The 19211-nt window shown below is 41.2% G+C and overlaps 1 protein-coding gene across 1 annotated transcript in view; it reads right to left on the bottom strand.

Moving 5' to 3' along the window:
* The window catches only part of LOC115124173 (ceramide synthase 5-like), a 49027-nt gene that overhangs the window by 11571 nt on the left and 18245 nt on the right, over nucleotides 1-19211 (bottom strand). The window contains exons 3-6 of the mRNA XM_065000812.1: nucleotides 15688-15818; nucleotides 10962-11019; nucleotides 10816-10866; nucleotides 8896-8988 (exon numbers count right to left, since the gene is read on the bottom strand). Coding sequence (XP_064856884.1) covers nucleotides 8896-8988; nucleotides 10816-10866; nucleotides 10962-11019; nucleotides 15688-15818 — 333 coding nt within the window. The remainder of the gene's footprint in view (nucleotides 1-8895; nucleotides 8989-10815; nucleotides 10867-10961; nucleotides 11020-15687; nucleotides 15819-19211) is intronic.

The raw sequence follows: 19211 nt of genomic DNA, 5'->3' as shown, positions 1-19211 counted from the left end.
TGGTCCGACTCTCCATCACCATATGAAAACCGTTACAGTAAGACACATTATCTACTCTACTACAGTATCAGTAAGACATTATCTACTCTACTACAGTATCAGTAAGACATTATCTACTCTACTACAGTAACAGTAAGACATTATCTACTCTACTACAGTAACAGTAAGACATGATCTACTCTACTACAGTAAGACACATTATCTACTCTACTACAGTAACAGTAAGACACATTATCTACTCTACTACAGTAAGACACATTATCTACTCTACTACAGTAACAGTAAGACATTATCTACTCTACTACAGTAACAGTAAGACATTATCTACTCTACTACAGTAAGACACATTACCTACTCTACTACAGTAACAGTAAGACATATTATCTACTCTACTACAGTAACAGTAAGACATTATCTACTCTACTACAGTAACAGTAAGACATTATCTACTCTACTACAGTAAGACACATTATCTACTCTACTACAGTAACAGTAAGACATTATCTACTCTAATACAGTAAGACACATTATCTACTCTACTACAGTAACAGTAAGATACATTATCTACTCTACTACAGTAAGACACATTATCTACTCTACTACAGTAACAGTAAGATACATTATCTACTCTACTACAGTAAGCCGTTATCTACTCTACTACAGTAACAGTAAGACACATGATCTACTCTACTACAGTATCAGTAAGACATTATCTACTATACTACAGTAAGCCATTATCTACTCTACTACAGTAACAGTACGACATTATCTACTCTACTACAGTATCAGTAAGACATTATCTACTCTACTACAGTAACAGTAAGGCACATTATCTACCCTACTACAGTAACAGTAAGACACATTATCTAATCTACTACAGTAACAGTAAGACATTATCTACTCTACTACAGTAAGACATTATCTACTCTACTACAGTAAGACACATTATCTACTCTACTACAGTAAGACACATTATCTACCCTACTACAGTAACAGTAAGACACATTATCTAATCTACTACAGTAACAGTAAGACATTATCTACTCTACTACAGTAAGACACATTATCTACCCTACTACAGTAACAGTAAGACATTATCTACTCTACTACAGTAAGACACATTATCTACCCTACTACAGTAACAGTAAGACATTATCTACTCTACTACAGTAAGACACATTATCTACCCTACTACAGTAACAGTAAGACATTATCTACTCTACTACAGTAAGACACATTATCTACTCTACTACAGTAACAGTAACACATTATCTACTCTACTACAGTAACAGTAAGACACATTATCTACTCTACTACAGTAAGACACATTATCTACTCTACTACAGTAACAGTAAGATACATTATCTACCCTACTACAGTAAGCCGTTATCTACTCTACTACAGTAACAGTAAGACACATGATCTAATCTACTACAGTAACAGTAAGACACATTATCTACTCTACTACAGTAAGACACATTATCTACTCTACTACAGTATCAGTAAGACATTATCTACTCTACTACAGTAACCGTAAGACATTATCTACTCTACTACAGTAAGACACATTATCTACTCTACTACAGTAAGACACATTATCTACTCTACTACAGTAACAGTAAGACACATTATCTACTCTACTACAGTATCAGTAAGACATTATCTACTCTAGTACAGTAACAGTAAGACATTATCTACTCTACTACAGTAAGACACATTATCTACTCTACTACAGTAAGACACAAGATCTACTCTACTACAGTAACAGTAAGACACATTATCTACTCTACTACAGTAAGACACATTATCTACTCTACTACAGTAAGACACATTATCTACTCTACTACAGTAACAGTAAGACACATGATCTACTCTACTACAGTAAGACACATTATCTACTCTACTACAGTAACAGTAAGGCGCATTATCTACTCGACTACAGTAACAGTAAGACATTATCTACTCTACTACAGTAAGACACATTATCTACTCTACTACAGTAACAGTAAGGTGCATTATCTACTCTACTACAGTAACAGTAAGACATTATCTACTCTACTACAGTAACAGTAAGGCGCATTATCTACTCTACTACAGTAACAGTAAGACATGATCTACTCTACTACAGTAAGACACATTATCTACTCTACTACAGTAACAGTAAGACATTATCTACTCTACTACAGTAACAGTAAGACATTATCTACTCTACTACAGTAACAGTAAGACATTATCTACTCTACTACAGTATCAGTAAGACACATTATCTACTCTACTACAGTAAGACACATTATCTACTCTACTACAGTAACAGTAAGACATTATCTACTCTACTACAGTAAGACACATTATCTACTCTACTACAGTAAGACACATTATCTACTCTACTACAGTAACAGTAAGACACATTATCTACTCTACTACAGTAACAGTAAGACACATTATCTACTCTACTACAGTAAGACACATTATCTACTCTACTACAGTAACAGTAAGACATTATCTACTCTACTACAGTAACAGTAAGGCACATTATCTACCATACTACAGTAACAGTAAGACACATTATCTAATCCACTACAGTAACAGTAAGACATTATCTACTCTACTACAGTAAGACACATTATCTACTCTACTACAGTAACAGTAAGACATTATCTACTCTACTACAGTAAGACACATTATCTACCCTACTACAGTAACAGTAAGACATTATCTACTCTACTACAGTAACAGTAACACATTATCTACTCTACTACAGTAAGACGCATTATCTACTCTAATACAGTAAGACACATTATCTACTCTACTACAGTAACAGTAAGACATTATCTACTCTACTACAGTAAGACACATTATCTACTCTACTACAGTAACAGTAAGACATTATCTACTCTAATACAGTAAGACACATTACCTACTCTACTATAGTAAGATACATTATCTACTCTACTACAGTAACAGTAAGACATTATCTACTCTACTACAGTAACACATTATCTACTCTACTACAGTAACAGTAAGACACATTATCTACTCTACTACAGTAAGACACATTATCTACTCTACTACAGTAAGACACATTATCTACTCTACTACAGTAACACATTATCTACTCTACTACAGTATCAGTAAGACACATTATTACGTTATCACATTACAGTTATAATGACCAGACAAACTGACAGTTACAATGACCAGACAAACTGACAGTTACAATGACCAGACAAACTGACAGTTACAATGACCAGACAAACTGACAATGACCAGACAAACTGACAATGACCAGACAAACTGACAGTTACAATGACCAGACAAACTGACAGTGACAATGACCAGACAAACTGACAGTTACAATGACCAGACAAACTGACAGCGACCAGACAAACTGACAGTTATAATGACCAGACAAACTGACAGTTATAATGACCAGACAAACTGACAGTTACAATGACCAGACAAACTGACAGTTACGATGACCAGACAAACTGACAGTTATAATGACCAGACAAACTGACAGCTACAATGACCAGACAAACTGACAGTTATAATGACCAGACAAACTGACAGCTACAATGACCAGACAAACTGACAGTTACAATGACCAGACAAACTGACAGTGACAAGACAAACTGACAGTTACGATGACCAGACAAACTGACAGTTACAATGACCAGACAAACTGACAGTTACAATGACCAGACAAACTGACAGTTACAATGACCAGACAAACTGACAGTTACAATGACCAGACAAATTGACAGTTACAATGACCAGACAAACTGACAGTTACAATGACCAGACAAACTGACAGTTACAATGACCAGACAAACTGACAGTTACAATGACCAGACAAACTGACAGTTACAATGACCAGACAAACTGACAGTTACAATGACCAGACAAACTGACAGTTACAATGACCAGACAAACTGACAGTTACAATGACCAGACAAACTGACAGTTACGATGACCAGACAAACTGACAGTTACGATGACCAGACAAACTGACAGTTACAATGACCAGACAAACTGACAGCGACCAGACAAACTGACAGCGACCAGACAAACTGACAGTTATAATGACCAGACAAACTGACAGTTATAATGACCAGACAAACTGACAGCGACCAGACAAACTGACAGTTACAATGACCAGACAAACTGACAATGACCAGACAAACTGACAGTTATAATGACCAGACAAACTGACAGTTATAATGACCAGACAAACTGACAGTTATAATGACCAGACAAACTGACAGTTACAATGACCAGACAAACTGACAGCGACCAGACAAACTGACAGTTACAATGACCAGACAAACTGACAGTTACAATGACCAGACAAACTGACAGTTACAATGACCAGACAAACTGACAATGACCAGACAAACTGACAGTTATAATGAGCAGACAAACTGACAGTTATAATGACCAGACAAACTGACAGTTATAATGACCAGACAAACTGACAGTTACAATGACCAGACAAACTGACAGCGACCAGACAAACTGACAGTTACAATGACCAGACAAACTGACAGTTATAATGACCAGACAAACTGACAGCGACCAGACAAACTGACAATGACCAGACAAACTGACAGTTACAATGACCAGACAAACTGACAGTTACAATGACCAGACAAACTGACAGTTAGAATGACCAGACAAACTGACAGTTACAATGACCAGACAAACTGACAATGACCAGACAAACTGACAGCGACCAGACAAACTGACAGTTATAATGACCAGACAAACTGACAGTTATAATGACCAGACAAACTGACAGTTACAATGACCAGACAAACTGACAGTTATAATGACCAGACAAACTGACAATGACCAGACAAACTGACAGTTATAATGACCAGACAAACTGACAGTTATAATGACCAGACAAACTGACAGTTATAATGACCAGACAAACTGACAGTTACAATGACCAGACAAACTGACAGTTACAATGACCAGACAAACTGACAGTTATAATGACCAGACAAACTGACAGTTACAATGACCAGACAAACTGACAGTTATAATGACCAGACAAACTGACAGTTATAATGACCAGACAAACTGACAGTTATAATGACCAGACAAACTGACAGTTACAATGACCAGACAAACGACCAGACAAACTTTACAATGACCAGACAAACTGACAGTTATAATGACCAGACAAACTGACAGTTATAATGACCAGACAAACTGACAGTTATAATGACCAGACAAACTGACAGTTACAATGACCAGACAAACTGACAGTTATAATGACCAGACAAACTGACAGTTATAATGACCAGACAAACTGACAGTTACAATGACCAGACAAACTGACAGTTATAATGACCAGACAAACTGACAATGACCAGACAAACTGACAGTTACAATGACCAGACAAACTGACAGTTACAATGACCAGACAAACTGACAGTTACAATGACCAGACAAACTGACAGTTACAATGACCAGACAAACTGACAATGACCAGACAAACTGACAGTTATAATGACCAGACAAACTGACAGCTACAATGACCAGACAAACTGACAGTGACAAGACAAACTGACAGTTATAATGACCAGACAAACTGACAGTTATAATGACCAGACAAACTGACAGTTACAATGACCAGACAAACTGACAGTTACAATGACCAGACAAACTGACAGTTACAATGACCAGACAAACTGACAGTTACAATGACCAGACAAACTGACAGTTATAATGACCAGACAAACTGACAGTTACAATGACCAGACAAACTGACAATGACCAGACAAACTGACGGTTATAATGACCAGACAAACTAACAGTTACAATGACCAGACAAACTGACAGTTATAATGACCAGACAAACTGACAGCGACCAGACAAACTGACAGTTACAATGACCAGACAAACTGACAGTTACAATGACCAGACAAACTGACAGTTATAATGACCAGACAAACTGACAGTTATAATGACCAGACAAACTGACAGTTACAATGACCAGACAAACTGACAGCTATAATGACCAGACAAACTGACAGTTATAATGACCAGACAAACTGACAGCTACAATGACCAGACAAACTGACAGTTACAATGACCAGACAAACTGACAGTTACAATGACCAGACAAACTGACAGTTACAATGACCAGACAAACTGACAATGACCAGACAAACTGACAGTTATAATGACCAGACAAACTGACAATGACCAGACAAACTGACAGCGACCAGACAAACTGACAGTTATAATGACCAGACAAACTGACAGTTACAATGACCAGACAAACTGACAGTTACAATGACCAGACAAACTGACAGTTACAATGACCAGACAAACTGACAGTTACAATGACCAGACAAACTGACAATGACCAGACAAACTGACAGTTATAATGACCAGACAAACTGACAGTTACAATGACCAGACAAACGGACAGTTACAATGACCAGACAAACTGACAATGACCAGACAAACGGACAGTTACAATGACCAGACAAACTGACAATGACCAGACAAACTGACAGACCCACAGCGACCAGACAAACTGTAGAAGTCGTCTGCGACTAAAGCATCCCCCTCTCCAGGCAAATAAACTCAGCAAAAAATAAACATCGTCTCACTGCCAAATGCATTTATATTCAGCAAACTTATCATGTGTAAATATTTCTATGAACATAAGATTCAACAACTGAGACATAAACTAAACAAGTTCCACAGACATGTGACTAACAGAAATGGAATATTGTGTCCCTGAACAAAGGGGGGTGGGTCAAAGTAACAGTCAGTATCTGGTGTGGCCACCAGCTGCATTAAGTACTGCAGTGCATCTCCTCCTCATGAACTTCCACCAGATTTGCCAGTTCTTGCTGTGAGATGTTACCCCACTCTTCCAGTAAGGCACCTGCAAGTTCCAGACATTTCTGGGGGAAATGGCCCTAGCCCTCACCCTCCGATCCAACAGGTCCCAGATGTGCTCAATGGTATTGAGATCACGGATCTTCGCTGACCATGGCAGAACACTGACATTCCTGTCTTGCAGGAAATCACACACAGAACGAGCAGTATGGCTGGTGGTATTGTCATGCTGGAGGGTCATGTCAGGATGAGCCTGCAGGAAGGGTACCACATGAGGGAGGAGGATGTCTTCCCTGTAACGCATAGTGTTGAGATTGCCTGCAATGACACCAAGCTCAGTCCGATGATGTTGTGACACACCGCCCCAGACCATGACGGACCCTCCACCTCGATCCCGCTCCAGACCATGACGGACCCTCCACCTCGATCCCGCTCCAGACCATGACGGACCCTCCACCTCGATCCCGCTCCAGACCATGACGGACCCTCCACCTCGATCCCGCTCCAGACCATGATCCACCTCGATGCTCCAGACCATGACGGACCCAGACCTCGATCCCGCTCCAGACCATGACGGACCCTCCACCTCGATCCCGCTCCAGACCATGACGGACCCTCCACCTCGATCCCGCTCCAGAGTACAGGCCTCGGTGTAACGCTGATTCCTTCAACTATAAAAGAGAAGAGCACTTTTTGCCAGTCCTGTCTGGTCCAGCGACGGTGGGTTTGTGCTCATAGGCAACGTTGTTGCTGGTGATATCTGGTGAGGACCTGCCTTACAACAGGCCTACAAGCCCTCAGTCCAGCCTCTCTCAGCCTATTGTGGACAGTCTGAGCACTGATGGAGGGATTGTGCGTTCCTGGTGTAACTCGGGCAGTTGTCCCACAGGTGTGATGTTCGGATGTACCGATCCTGTGCAGGTGTTGTTATACATGGTCTGCCACTGCGAGGACGATCAGTTGTCCATCCTGTCTCACTGTAGCGCTGTCTTTGGCGTCTCACAGTACGGACATTGCAAATTATTGCCCTATCCACATCTGCAGTCCTCATGCCTCCTTGCAGCAGGCCTAAGGCACATTCACACAGATGAGCAGGGACCCTGGGTTGGTGGAAAGGCCTCTTTAGTGTCCTAAGTTTTCATAACTGTGACCTTCATTGCCTACCGTCTGTAAGCTGTTTGTGACTTAACGACCGTTCCACAGGTGCATGTTCATTAATTGTTTATGGTTCATTGAACAAGCACGAGAAACAGTGTTTAAACCTTTTACAATGAAGATCAGTGAAGTTATTTTGATTTTTAACGAATTATCTTTGAAAGACGGGGTCCTGAAAAAGGGACTTTTCTTTTTTTTGCCGAGTGATGACGCTGCATTTACGTTTGGTCCATAAAATGGAGGCAGGATGATATGAGTGAAACGTATCTGGCATTTCCTGGTTAAATTGAAAACGACTGCTTCCTTCCTGAGCACATCAAAGGCAAAGAATTACTGAGATCATTCAATAAGGCTGAGAAACAGAGAGCGACTGTTTGGTTTCTAGAACTCCTCCCCGATTCGTCTATACTCGAGCATACCAAAAAAACAATGGCCCACTTTGGAGAAAAAAAAATCTTCATCTCAGGTTTTACAAACTCCAACATAGTTTTCTTAAGATTTATCCAACCGCAGACGGATTTCCTCGACTCCATGGAACCCATGAAAGGAATCTCAATAATTCTATTAAGGACCGGGATATTCTATCCCGCTATCACATGACTGTAAATCCTGTCCCCTGTGCGGGAACCATGGAAACAAACAACATTTCTGAGCAGAACCCATGTGACCTTTCATAATGAGCCATGCTATACTGCTCTAAACCAGTGGAGTCAAGGACATTCCTATACTTGACTCTGTAAATCACAACAGAAAGAAATATCTTAGTTAGTTAGTAACTTATCTACATCGTCGTCGTCCCCCTCCCTACAAAGAGCAGCACTGTGTGTGCGTGTTCCCATCAGACAGACAGCATCTGTTGCCTTTCTTGCGTCTCACCTTGCGTTTGATGTCAGTAAACTGAGAGAACATGAGAGACCAGTAGAAACCCAGCTCAGTCACGTAGTAGTGGTACAGGCCTGGGGTCAGGACCTATTAGATAGCAACAGGGACCAAGACAGACAGGGTTTATGTTAATACCTGGCCTGGAGTCAGGACCTGTTAGATAGCAACAGGGACCAAGACAGACAGGATTTATGTTAATACCTGGCCTGGAGTCAGGACCTGTTAGATAGCAACAGGGACCAAGACAGACAGGGTTTATGTTAATACCTGGCCTGGAGTCAGGACCTGTTAGATAGCAACAGAGACCAAGACAGACAGGGTTTATGTTAATATCTGGCCTGGAGTCAGGACCTGTTAGATACCAACAGAGACCAAGACAGACAGGGTTTATGTTAATACCTGGCCTGGGGTCAGGACTTGCAGGGGTCAGGAGGGGGACAGACAGGGTTTATGTTAATACGGATACACACATTACTGAATGTGTAACATACTATTATTTTTCTTGCACCTTCATAAGTTTACTTTTTTATTTAACCTTTATTTAAGGAGGAAAGTCAGTTAAGAACAAATTCTTATCTTCAGTGACGGTCTAGGAAACAGTGGGTTAACTGCCTTGTTCAGGGGGCAGAACGACAGATTTTGTACCTTGTCAGCTCGGGGATTCGATCTTGCAACCTTTCGGGTGACTGGCCCAACGCTCTAACCACTAGGCTACCTGCTGGTGACTGGCCCAACGCTCTAACCACTAGGCTACCTGCTGGTGACTGGCCCAACGCTCTAACCACTAGGCTACATGCTGGTGACTGGCCCAACGCTCTAACCACTAGGCTACCTGCTGGTGACTGGCCCAACGCTCTAACCACTAGGCTACCTGCTGGTGACTGGCCCAACGCTCTAACCACTAGGCTACCTGCTGGTGACTGGCCCAACGCTCTAACCACTAGACTACCTGCTGGTGACTGGCCCAACGCTCTAACCACTAGACTACCTGCTGGTGACTGGCCCAACGCTCTAACCACTAGGCTACCTGCTGGTGACTGGCCCAACGCTCTTACCACTAGGCTACCTGCTGGTGACTGGCCCAACGCTCTAACCACTAGACTACCTGCTGGTGACTGGCCCAACGCTCTTACCACTAGGCTACCTGCTGGTGACTGGCCCAACGCTCTAACCACTAGACTACCTGCTGGTGACTGGCCCAATGCTCTAACCACTAGGCTACCTGCTGGTGACTGGCCCAACACTCTAACCACTAGGCTACCTGCTGGTTACTGGCCCAACGCTCTAACCACTAGGCTACCTGCTGGTGACTGGCCCAACACTCTAACCACTAGGCTACCTGCTGGTGACTGGCCCAACACTCTAACCACTAGGCTACCTGCTGGTTAATGGCCCAACACTCTAACCACTAGGCTACCTGCCGCCTCTACACTCTAACCACTAGGCTACCTGCCGCCTCTACACTCTAACCACTAGGCTACCTGCCGCCTCTACACTCTAACCACTAGGCTACCTGCCGCCTCTACACTCTAACCACTAGGCTACCTGCCGCCTCTACACTCTAACCACTAGGCTACCTGGCGCCTCTACACTCTAACCACTAGACTACCTGCCTCTACACTCTAACCACTAGACTACCTGCCGCCTCTACACTCTAACCACTAGGCTACCTGCCTCCTCTACACTCTAACCACTAGACTACCTGCCTCCTCCTAACCACTAGACTACCTGCCTCCTCTACACTCTAACCACTAGACTACCTGCCTCCTCTACACTCTAACCACTAGACTACCTGCCTCCTCTACACTCTAACCACTAGACTACCTGCTGTCCAGGAAATGTACAAAAAAAAAAAAAGTACTCTTTGTAATTCCAAAATACATCCAACCAAATAAAGATTCTGGTTAACGTCACCTGGTAGGGGTAGTTGTACCAGCAGTGGTGTGTATCCCACATCCATGGGCACTGTAAACAAAGACCAACACAATCAGTCTCAATTCAGCACACAGCAATCATGTAAATACACACACACACACAATACAGGCACCAGAATATCTCACCTTCCACAGAAAGCAGATCCCATAGGTAAACATGAACAGATAAAATATAAGCCTCCACCTGAAAATAGATGACAAGATGACAAGATGACCTGGGGAAAAGTGTCTGGCAAAATAATGGGTGTGTCAGTCTCTCACCTTCGATGCACTATATAGACTCTGATCAACCATGTAGACAGTGATGTAACCAAGCTAGGACTAATGACAGGAGCACAAATCAGAGCATATCACACTACACACACAGACACACACACTACACACACACACACACACTACACACACACACACACACACACACACACACACACACACACACCACAAACCAATGTGTGCACAATTTCACAGAGGTCAAGGGCAAACTTATTAGTCGATAAGCACCATCGATCTAGACTAGATGTTATAGTCTATGATATGACCCTACATGTTCTGGGTTTAATAACCTGCATGTTCTGGGTTTAATAACCTGCATGTTCTGTCCTGGGTTTAATAACCTGCATGTTCTGTCCTGGGTTTAATAACCTACATGTTCTGTACTGGGTTTAATAACCTACATGTTCTGTCCTGGGTTTAATAACCTGCATGTTCTGTCCTGGGTTTAATAACCTGCATGTTCTGTACTGGGTTTAATAACCTACATGTTCTGGGTTTAATAACCTGCATGTTCTGGGTTTAATAACCTGCATGTTCTGGGTTTAATAACCTACATGTTCTGTACTGGGTTTAATAACCTACATGTTCTGTCCTGGGTTTAATAACCTGCATGTTCTGTCCTGGGTTTAATAACCTACATGTTCTGTACTGGGTTTAATAACCTACATGTTCTGTCCTGGGTTTAATAACCTACATGTTCTGTCCTGGGTTTAATAACCTACATGTTATGTCCTGGGTTTAATAACCTACATGTTCTGTCCTGGGTTTAATAACCTACATGTTCTGTACTGGGTTTGATAACCTACATGTTCTGTCCTGGGTTTAATAACCTACATGTTCTGTACTGGGTTTAATAACCTGCATGTTCTGGGTTTAATAACCTACATGTTCTGTACTGGGTTTGATAACCTACATGTTCTGTACTGGGTTTAATAACCTGCATGTTTTTCCTGGGTTTAATAACCTACATGTTCTGTCCTGGGTTTAATAACCTACATGTTCTGTACTGGGTTTAATAACCTGCATGTTCTGGGTTTAATAACCTACATGTTCTGTCCTGGGTTTAATAACCTACATGTTCTGGGTTTAATAACCTATATGTTCTGTACTGGGTTTAATAACCTACATGTTCTGTACTGGGTTTAATAACATGCATGTTCTGTACTGGGTTTAATAACCTACATGTTCTGTCCTGGGTTTAATAACCTACATGTTCTGTCCTGGGTTTAATAACCTACATGTTCTGTCCTGGGTTTAATAACCTGCATGTTCTGTCCTGGGTTTAATAACCTACATGTTCTGTACTGGGTTTAATAACCTACATGTTCTGTCCTGGGTTTAATAACCTACATGTTCTGTCCTGGGTTTAATAACCAACATGTTCTGTACTGGGTTTAATAACCTACATGTTCTGTCCTGGGTTTAATAACCTACATGTTCTGTCCTGGGTTTAATAACCTGCATGTTCTTACTGTAACCTGCTGGGTTTAATAACCTACATGTTCTGTCCTGGGTTTAATAACCTACATGTTCTGTACTGGGTTTAATAACCTACATGTTCTGTCCTGGGTTTAATAACCTACATGTTCTGTCCTGGGTTTAATAACCTACATGTTCTGTCCTGGGTTTAATAACCTACATGTTCTGTCCTGGGTTTAATAACCTGCATGTTCTGGGTTTAATAACCTACATGTTCTGTCCTGGGTTTAATAACCTACATGTTCTGTACTGGGTTTAATAACCTACATGTTCTGGGTTTAATAACCTACATGTTCTGTACTGGGTTTAATAACCTACATGTTCTGGGTTTAATAACCTACATGTTCTGTACTGGGTTTGATAACCTACATGTTCTGTACTGGGTTTAATAACCTGCATGTTTTTCCTGGGTTTAATAACCTACATGTTCTGTCCTGGGTTTAATAACCTACATGTTCTGTACTGGGTTTAATAACCTGCATGTTCTGGGTTTAATAACCTACATGTTCTGTCCTGGGTTTAATAACCTACATGTTCTGGGTTTAATAACCTACATGTTCTGTCCTGGGTTTAATAACCTGCATGTTCTGTACTGGGTTTAATAACCTACATGTTCTGTCCTGGGTTTAATAACCTACATGTTCTGTCCTGGGTTTAATAACCTACATGTTCTGTCCTGGGTTTAATAACCTACATGTTCTACATGTTCTGTCCTGGGTTTAATAACCTACATGTTCTGTCCTGGGTTTAATAACCTACATGTTCTGTCCTGGGTTTAATAACCTACATGTTCTGTCCTGGGTTTAATAACCTACATGTTCTGTTTAATAACCTACATGTTCTGTCCTGGGTTTTTAACCATGTTCTGTCCTAACCTGCATGTTCTGTACTGGGTTTAATAACCTGCATGTTCTGTACTGGGTTTAATAACCTGCATGTTCTGGGTTTAATAACCTACATGTTCTGTCCTGGGTTTAATAACCTACATGTTCTGTCCTGGGTTTAATAACCTACATGTTCTGGGTTTAATAACATGCATGTTCTGTACTGGGTTTAATAACATGCATGTTCTGTACTGGGTTTAATAACCTACATGTTCTGTCCTGGGTTTAATAACCTACATGTTCTGTCCTGGGTTTAATAACCTGCATGTTCTGTCCTGGGTTTAATAACCTGCATGTTCTGGGTTTAATAACCTACATGTTCTGTCCTGGGTTTAATAACCTACATGTTCTGTCCTGGGTTTAATAACCTACATGTTCTGTACTGGGTTTAATAACCTACATGTTCTGTCCTGGGTTTAATAACCTGCATGTTCTGTCCTGGGTTTAATAACCTACATGTTCTGTCCTGGGTTTAATAACCTGCATGTTCTGTCCTGGGTTTAATAACCTACATGTTCTGTCCTGGGTTTAATAACCTACATGTTCTGTACTGGGTTTAATAACCTGCATGTTCTGTACTGGGTTTAATAACCTACATGTTCTGTCCTGGGTTTAATAACCTACATGTTCTGTCCTGGGTTTAATAACCCATGTTCTGTTCTGGGTTTAATAACCTACATGTTCTGTCCTGGGTTTAATAACCTGCATGTTCTGTACTGGGTTTAATAACCTACATGTTCTGGGTTTAATAACCATGTTCTGTTCTGGGTTTAATAACCTACATGTTCTTCTGGGTTTAATAACCTACATGTTCTGTGTTCTGTCCTGGGTTTAATAACCTACATGTTCTGTCCTGGGTTTAATAACCTACATGTTCTGTCCTGGGTTTAATAACCTGCATGTTCTGTCCTGGGTTTAATAACCTGCATGTTCTGTACTGGGTTTAATAACCTACATGTTCTGTCCTGGGTTTAATAACCTGCATGTTCTGGGTTTAATAACCTACATGTTCTGTCCTGGGTTTAATAACCTACATGTTCTGTACTGGGTTTAATAACCTACATGTTCTGTACTGGGTTTAATAACCTACATGTTCTGTACTGGGTTTAATAACCTACATGTTCTGTCCTGGGTTTAATAACCTACATGTTCTGTCCTGGGTTTAATAACCTACATGTTCTGTCCTGGGTTTAATAACCTACATGTTCTGTCCTGGGTTTAATAACCTGCATGTTCTGTCCTGGGTTTAATAACCTACATGTTCTGTACTGGGTTTAATAACCTACATGTTCTGTCCTGGGTTTAATAACCTACATGTTCTGTCCTGGGTTTAATAACCTACATGTTCTGTCCTGGGTTTAATAACCTACATGTTCTGTCCTGGGTTTAATAACCTACATGTTCTGTCCTGGGTTTAATAACCTGCATGTTCTGTCTGGGTTTAATAACCTGCATGTTCTGTCCTGGGTTTAATAACCTACATGTTCTGTACTGGGTTTAATAACCTACATGTTCTGTACTGGGTTTAATAACCTACATGTTCTGTACTGGGTTTAATAACCTACATGTTCTGTCCTGGGTTTAATAACCTACATGTTCTGTACTGGGTTTAATAACCTACATGTTCTGTACTGGGTTTAATAACCTGCATGTTCTGGGTTTAATAACCTACATGTTCTGTCCTGGGTTTAATAACCTACATGTTCTGTCCTGGGTTTAATAACCTACATGTTCTGGGTTTAATAACATGCATGTTCTGTACTGGGTTTAATAACATGCATGTTCTGTACTGGGTTTAATAACCTACATGTTCTGTCCTGGGTTTAATAACCTACATGTTCTGTCCTGGGTTTAATAACCTACATGTTCTGTCCTGGGTTTAATAACCTGCATGTTCTGTCCTGGGTTTAATAACCTACATGTTCTGTCCTGGGTTTAATAACCTACATGTTCTGTCCTGGGTTTAATAACCTACATGTTCTGTACTGGGTTTAATAACCTACATGTTCTGTACTGGGTTTAATAACCTGCATGTTCTGTCCTGGGTTTAATAACCTACATGTTCTGTCCTGGGTTTAATAACCTACATGTTCTGTACTGGGTTTAATAACCTACATGTTCTGTACTGGGTTTGATAACCTACATGCTCTCACAGAACTTGGTGAGTGTGCTGGGTTTGATAACCTACATGTTCTGTACTGGGTTTGATAACCTACATGCTCTCACAGAACTTGGTGAGTGTGCTGGGTTTGTCCTGGTTGCGTCTGTGTCTGAACCATCTCTGGATCTTCCTCACATCCCAGTCCAGCTGCTTAGATAACCCATCCAGGTGTCGCGAGTCTGGGCACTACGGGAGACAGAGAGGGAGGTATTAGGGAGAGAGAGACAGGGAGAGAGGGGTATTAGAGAGAGAGAGAGAGAGGGAGAGAGGGGTATTAGAGAGAGAGAGGTATTAGAGAGAGAGAGACACAGAGAGAGAGACACAGAGAGAGAGAGAGAGAGAGAGAGAGAGAGAGAGAGAGAGAGAGAGACAAAGAGACAGAGAGAGACAGAGAGGAGAGAGGGTAAGTGAGGTATTAGAGAGATGGAGCTATTAGGGGGAGAGAAAGAGAGAGACAGAGAGGGATGTATTAGAGAGAGGGGTACTAGAGAGTGAGAGAAGTTCAGAAATTAAAGAGTATGAGGAAGAAACTATGAATGAATTCATAAATGAGGGAAATATAGGGAAATTTGCTTTGCAACATACAGGCAGTCCTGGCTTACAGTACCAAACATCACCTCAGATGACAGGCAGTCCTGGCCCGCTCATACATACAGTACTATACATCACCTCAGATGACAGGCAGTCCTGGCCCGCTCATACATACAGTACTATACATCACCTCAGATGACAGGCAGTCCTGGCCCGCTCATACATACAGTACTATACATCACAAGACATCACCTCAGATGACATCACCTCAGATGACCTATTTGATGACATCACGAGTGAGAGTAGGAGGAAGGAACAGATGAAGAATGTCAGGTGGTTGAGTATTGTGTAAAACAGAACAACTGCGTGGGAATGGGCCATTAGGAGAAAGCTGACAGTAAGTCTACATGTTTTCTAGGGGAGAGACTGATTGATTGACTATATACTGTCCTTCAAGACAAAATTATTTTCACAGCTCACAAGTAAGAACCAAGAGAGGGGGCACATCGAAGGTCGAAGAATTCTGGTAATTTTCCCCCAAATTGCCAAGTTTTACAACAATGACATAACTCCCACCTGGGAAAGTTACAGAGAGAGAAATGAAAGTATGATGGGATGAGGAAGAAAGAAGAAACAAATGAAGCATTCATTGTATTGCATAAGACCGGTGTGAGGACTGAGGAGGAAAGGAGAAATGGTTTCTTTCTGGGAGCTAGCTTACTGCCATTGATATTTTCCTGGCAGCTAATGTGTGTGTATGACAGCGGGCATTCCTTTCTTATGTAAACTCTAAACACCTTCTATAATACAGTGTGTGCGTGCAACAAACTAGTTTATTATTTGTGTGTGTGTGTGTGTGTGTGTGTGTGTGTGTGTATGTGTGTGTGCAACAAACTAGTTTATTATTTTGTGTGTGTGTGTGTGTGTGTGTATGTGTGTGCGTGCAACAAACTAGTTTATTATTTGTGTGTGTGTGTGTGTGTGTGTGTGTGTGTGTGTGTGTGTGTGTGTGCGTGCGTGCAACAAACTAGTTTATTATTTGTGTGTGTGTGGCAGCCAGCTAGCGTTGCGTACCTTTGATGGATGCAGACACTGTAAACACCTTCCTTAACTGCCCACGGGACTACGGTCATTTCAACGTGGATAATTGGGTAATATTTGCGTGAGACTAGGGCTGTTGCGGTGACCGTATTACCGCCACACGCCAGCGGTGTCGAGTCATGAAGGCAGTTAAATTCCACGTGACCGTTTAGTCACAGTAATTGGGGCGGCAGGGTAGCCTAGTGGTTGAGAGCGTTGGACTAGTAACCGGAACGTTGCAAGTTCAAACCCCCAAGCTGACAAGGTACAAATCTGTTGTTCTGCCCCTGAACAGGCAGTTAACCCACTGTTCCTAGACCAGTTAACCCACTGTTCCTAGGCCGTCATTGAAAATAAGAATTTGTTCTTAACTGACTTGCCTAGTTAAATAAAGGTAAAAAATAAAATAATTAGGCTTCTCCAAGCTCGGATGCTGCTGATGGTCATTAGTAGTCTACTAAACTTGCTAACTGCCTGGTACTCAGCACTCTATTGTCCCTCTAATCACTCTGACATCAATGCAAATGTGATCGAAAATCTAATCAATCACTTCATAAGAGCCCATGAGCTCATGTTGCTCAACATCTCTATTGGCTAGGCAATCATACAAGAACACAGAGTGATGGCCTCTATTAAAAAGAGGAGGATCTCATCAGCTTTCTATAGGCTAGGCCTGCTATATTTATTCATCAACTTTTCTAATATTAAGCACATTGCTTATCTTCCCTACTTGGCTGGCATGAAAATGAACCAGGGGAAAAGTGTCCTCCATTCGCTATTTAAGTGTATCGGTGACATTTATTTTTTCCCCCTGACCCTGTTTCGATAGAGGTGCAAAACAAATCTCCCACTAATATTATTTAGTATAAGTAAAGATAAGATTAAATCAAGAATAGTCTGATGGCTGACACTATTAGCCTATCAATGATATATTATCACTTGTGAATGAGGCCCAGTGTAAGAAACAATGGTTATTTTGTTGCTTTTTTTCTAATCATAGTCACACACCTCACGTAGGCTAGCCCATAAGCCTCCATATATATATATATATATATACAGTGCCTTGCGAAAGTATTCAGCCCCCTTGAACTTTTTCGACCTTTTGCCACTTCAAACATAAAGATATAAAACTGTATTTTTTTGTGAAGAATCAACAACAAGTGGGACACAATCATGAAGTGGTACGACATTTATTGGATATTTCAAACTTTTTTAACAAATCAAAAACTGAAAAATTGGGCGTGCAAAATTATTCAGCCCCCTTAAGTTAATACTTTGTAGCGCCACCTTTTGCTGCGATTACAGCTGTAAGTCGCTTGGGGTATGTCTCTATCAGTTTTGCACATCGAGGGACTGAAATTTTTTCCCATTCCTCCTTGCAAAACAGCTCGAGCTCAGTGAGGTTGGATGGAGAGCATTCCACAGATTCTCGATTGGATTCAGGTCTGGACTTTGACTTGGCCATTCTAACACCTGGATATGTTTATTTTTTAACCATTCCATTGTAGATTTTGCTTTATGTTTTGGATCAGTGTCTTGTTGGAAGACAAATCTCCGTCCCAGTCTCAGGTCTTTTGCAGACTCCATCAGGTTTTCTTCCAGAATGGTCCTGTATTTGGCTCCATCCATCTTCCCATCAATTTTAACCATCTTCCCTGTCCCTGCTGAAGAAAAGCAGGCCCAAACCATGATGCTGCCACCACCATGTTTGACAGTGGGGATGAGCTGTGTTGTTGTGTGTTGTTGTGTTGCTTTTACGCCAAACATAACGTTTTGCATTGTTGCCAAAAAGTTAAATTTTGGTTTCATCTGACCAGAGCACCTTCTTCCACATGTTTGGTGTGTCTCCCAGGTGGCTTGTGGCAAACTTTAAACAACACTTTTTATGGATATCTTTAAGAAATGGCTTTCTTCTTGCCACTCTTCCATAAAGGCCAGATGTGTGCAATATACGACTGATTGTTGTCC

This window comes from Oncorhynchus nerka, linkage group LG15 (genome assembly GCF_034236695.1).
Source record: "Oncorhynchus nerka isolate Pitt River linkage group LG15, Oner_Uvic_2.0, whole genome shotgun sequence".
Classification (NCBI taxonomy): domain Eukaryota; kingdom Metazoa; phylum Chordata; class Actinopteri; order Salmoniformes; family Salmonidae; genus Oncorhynchus; species Oncorhynchus nerka.
Note: the sequence above shows the minus strand (reverse complement) of the source record. Positions and strands in the feature narration are given on the sequence as shown.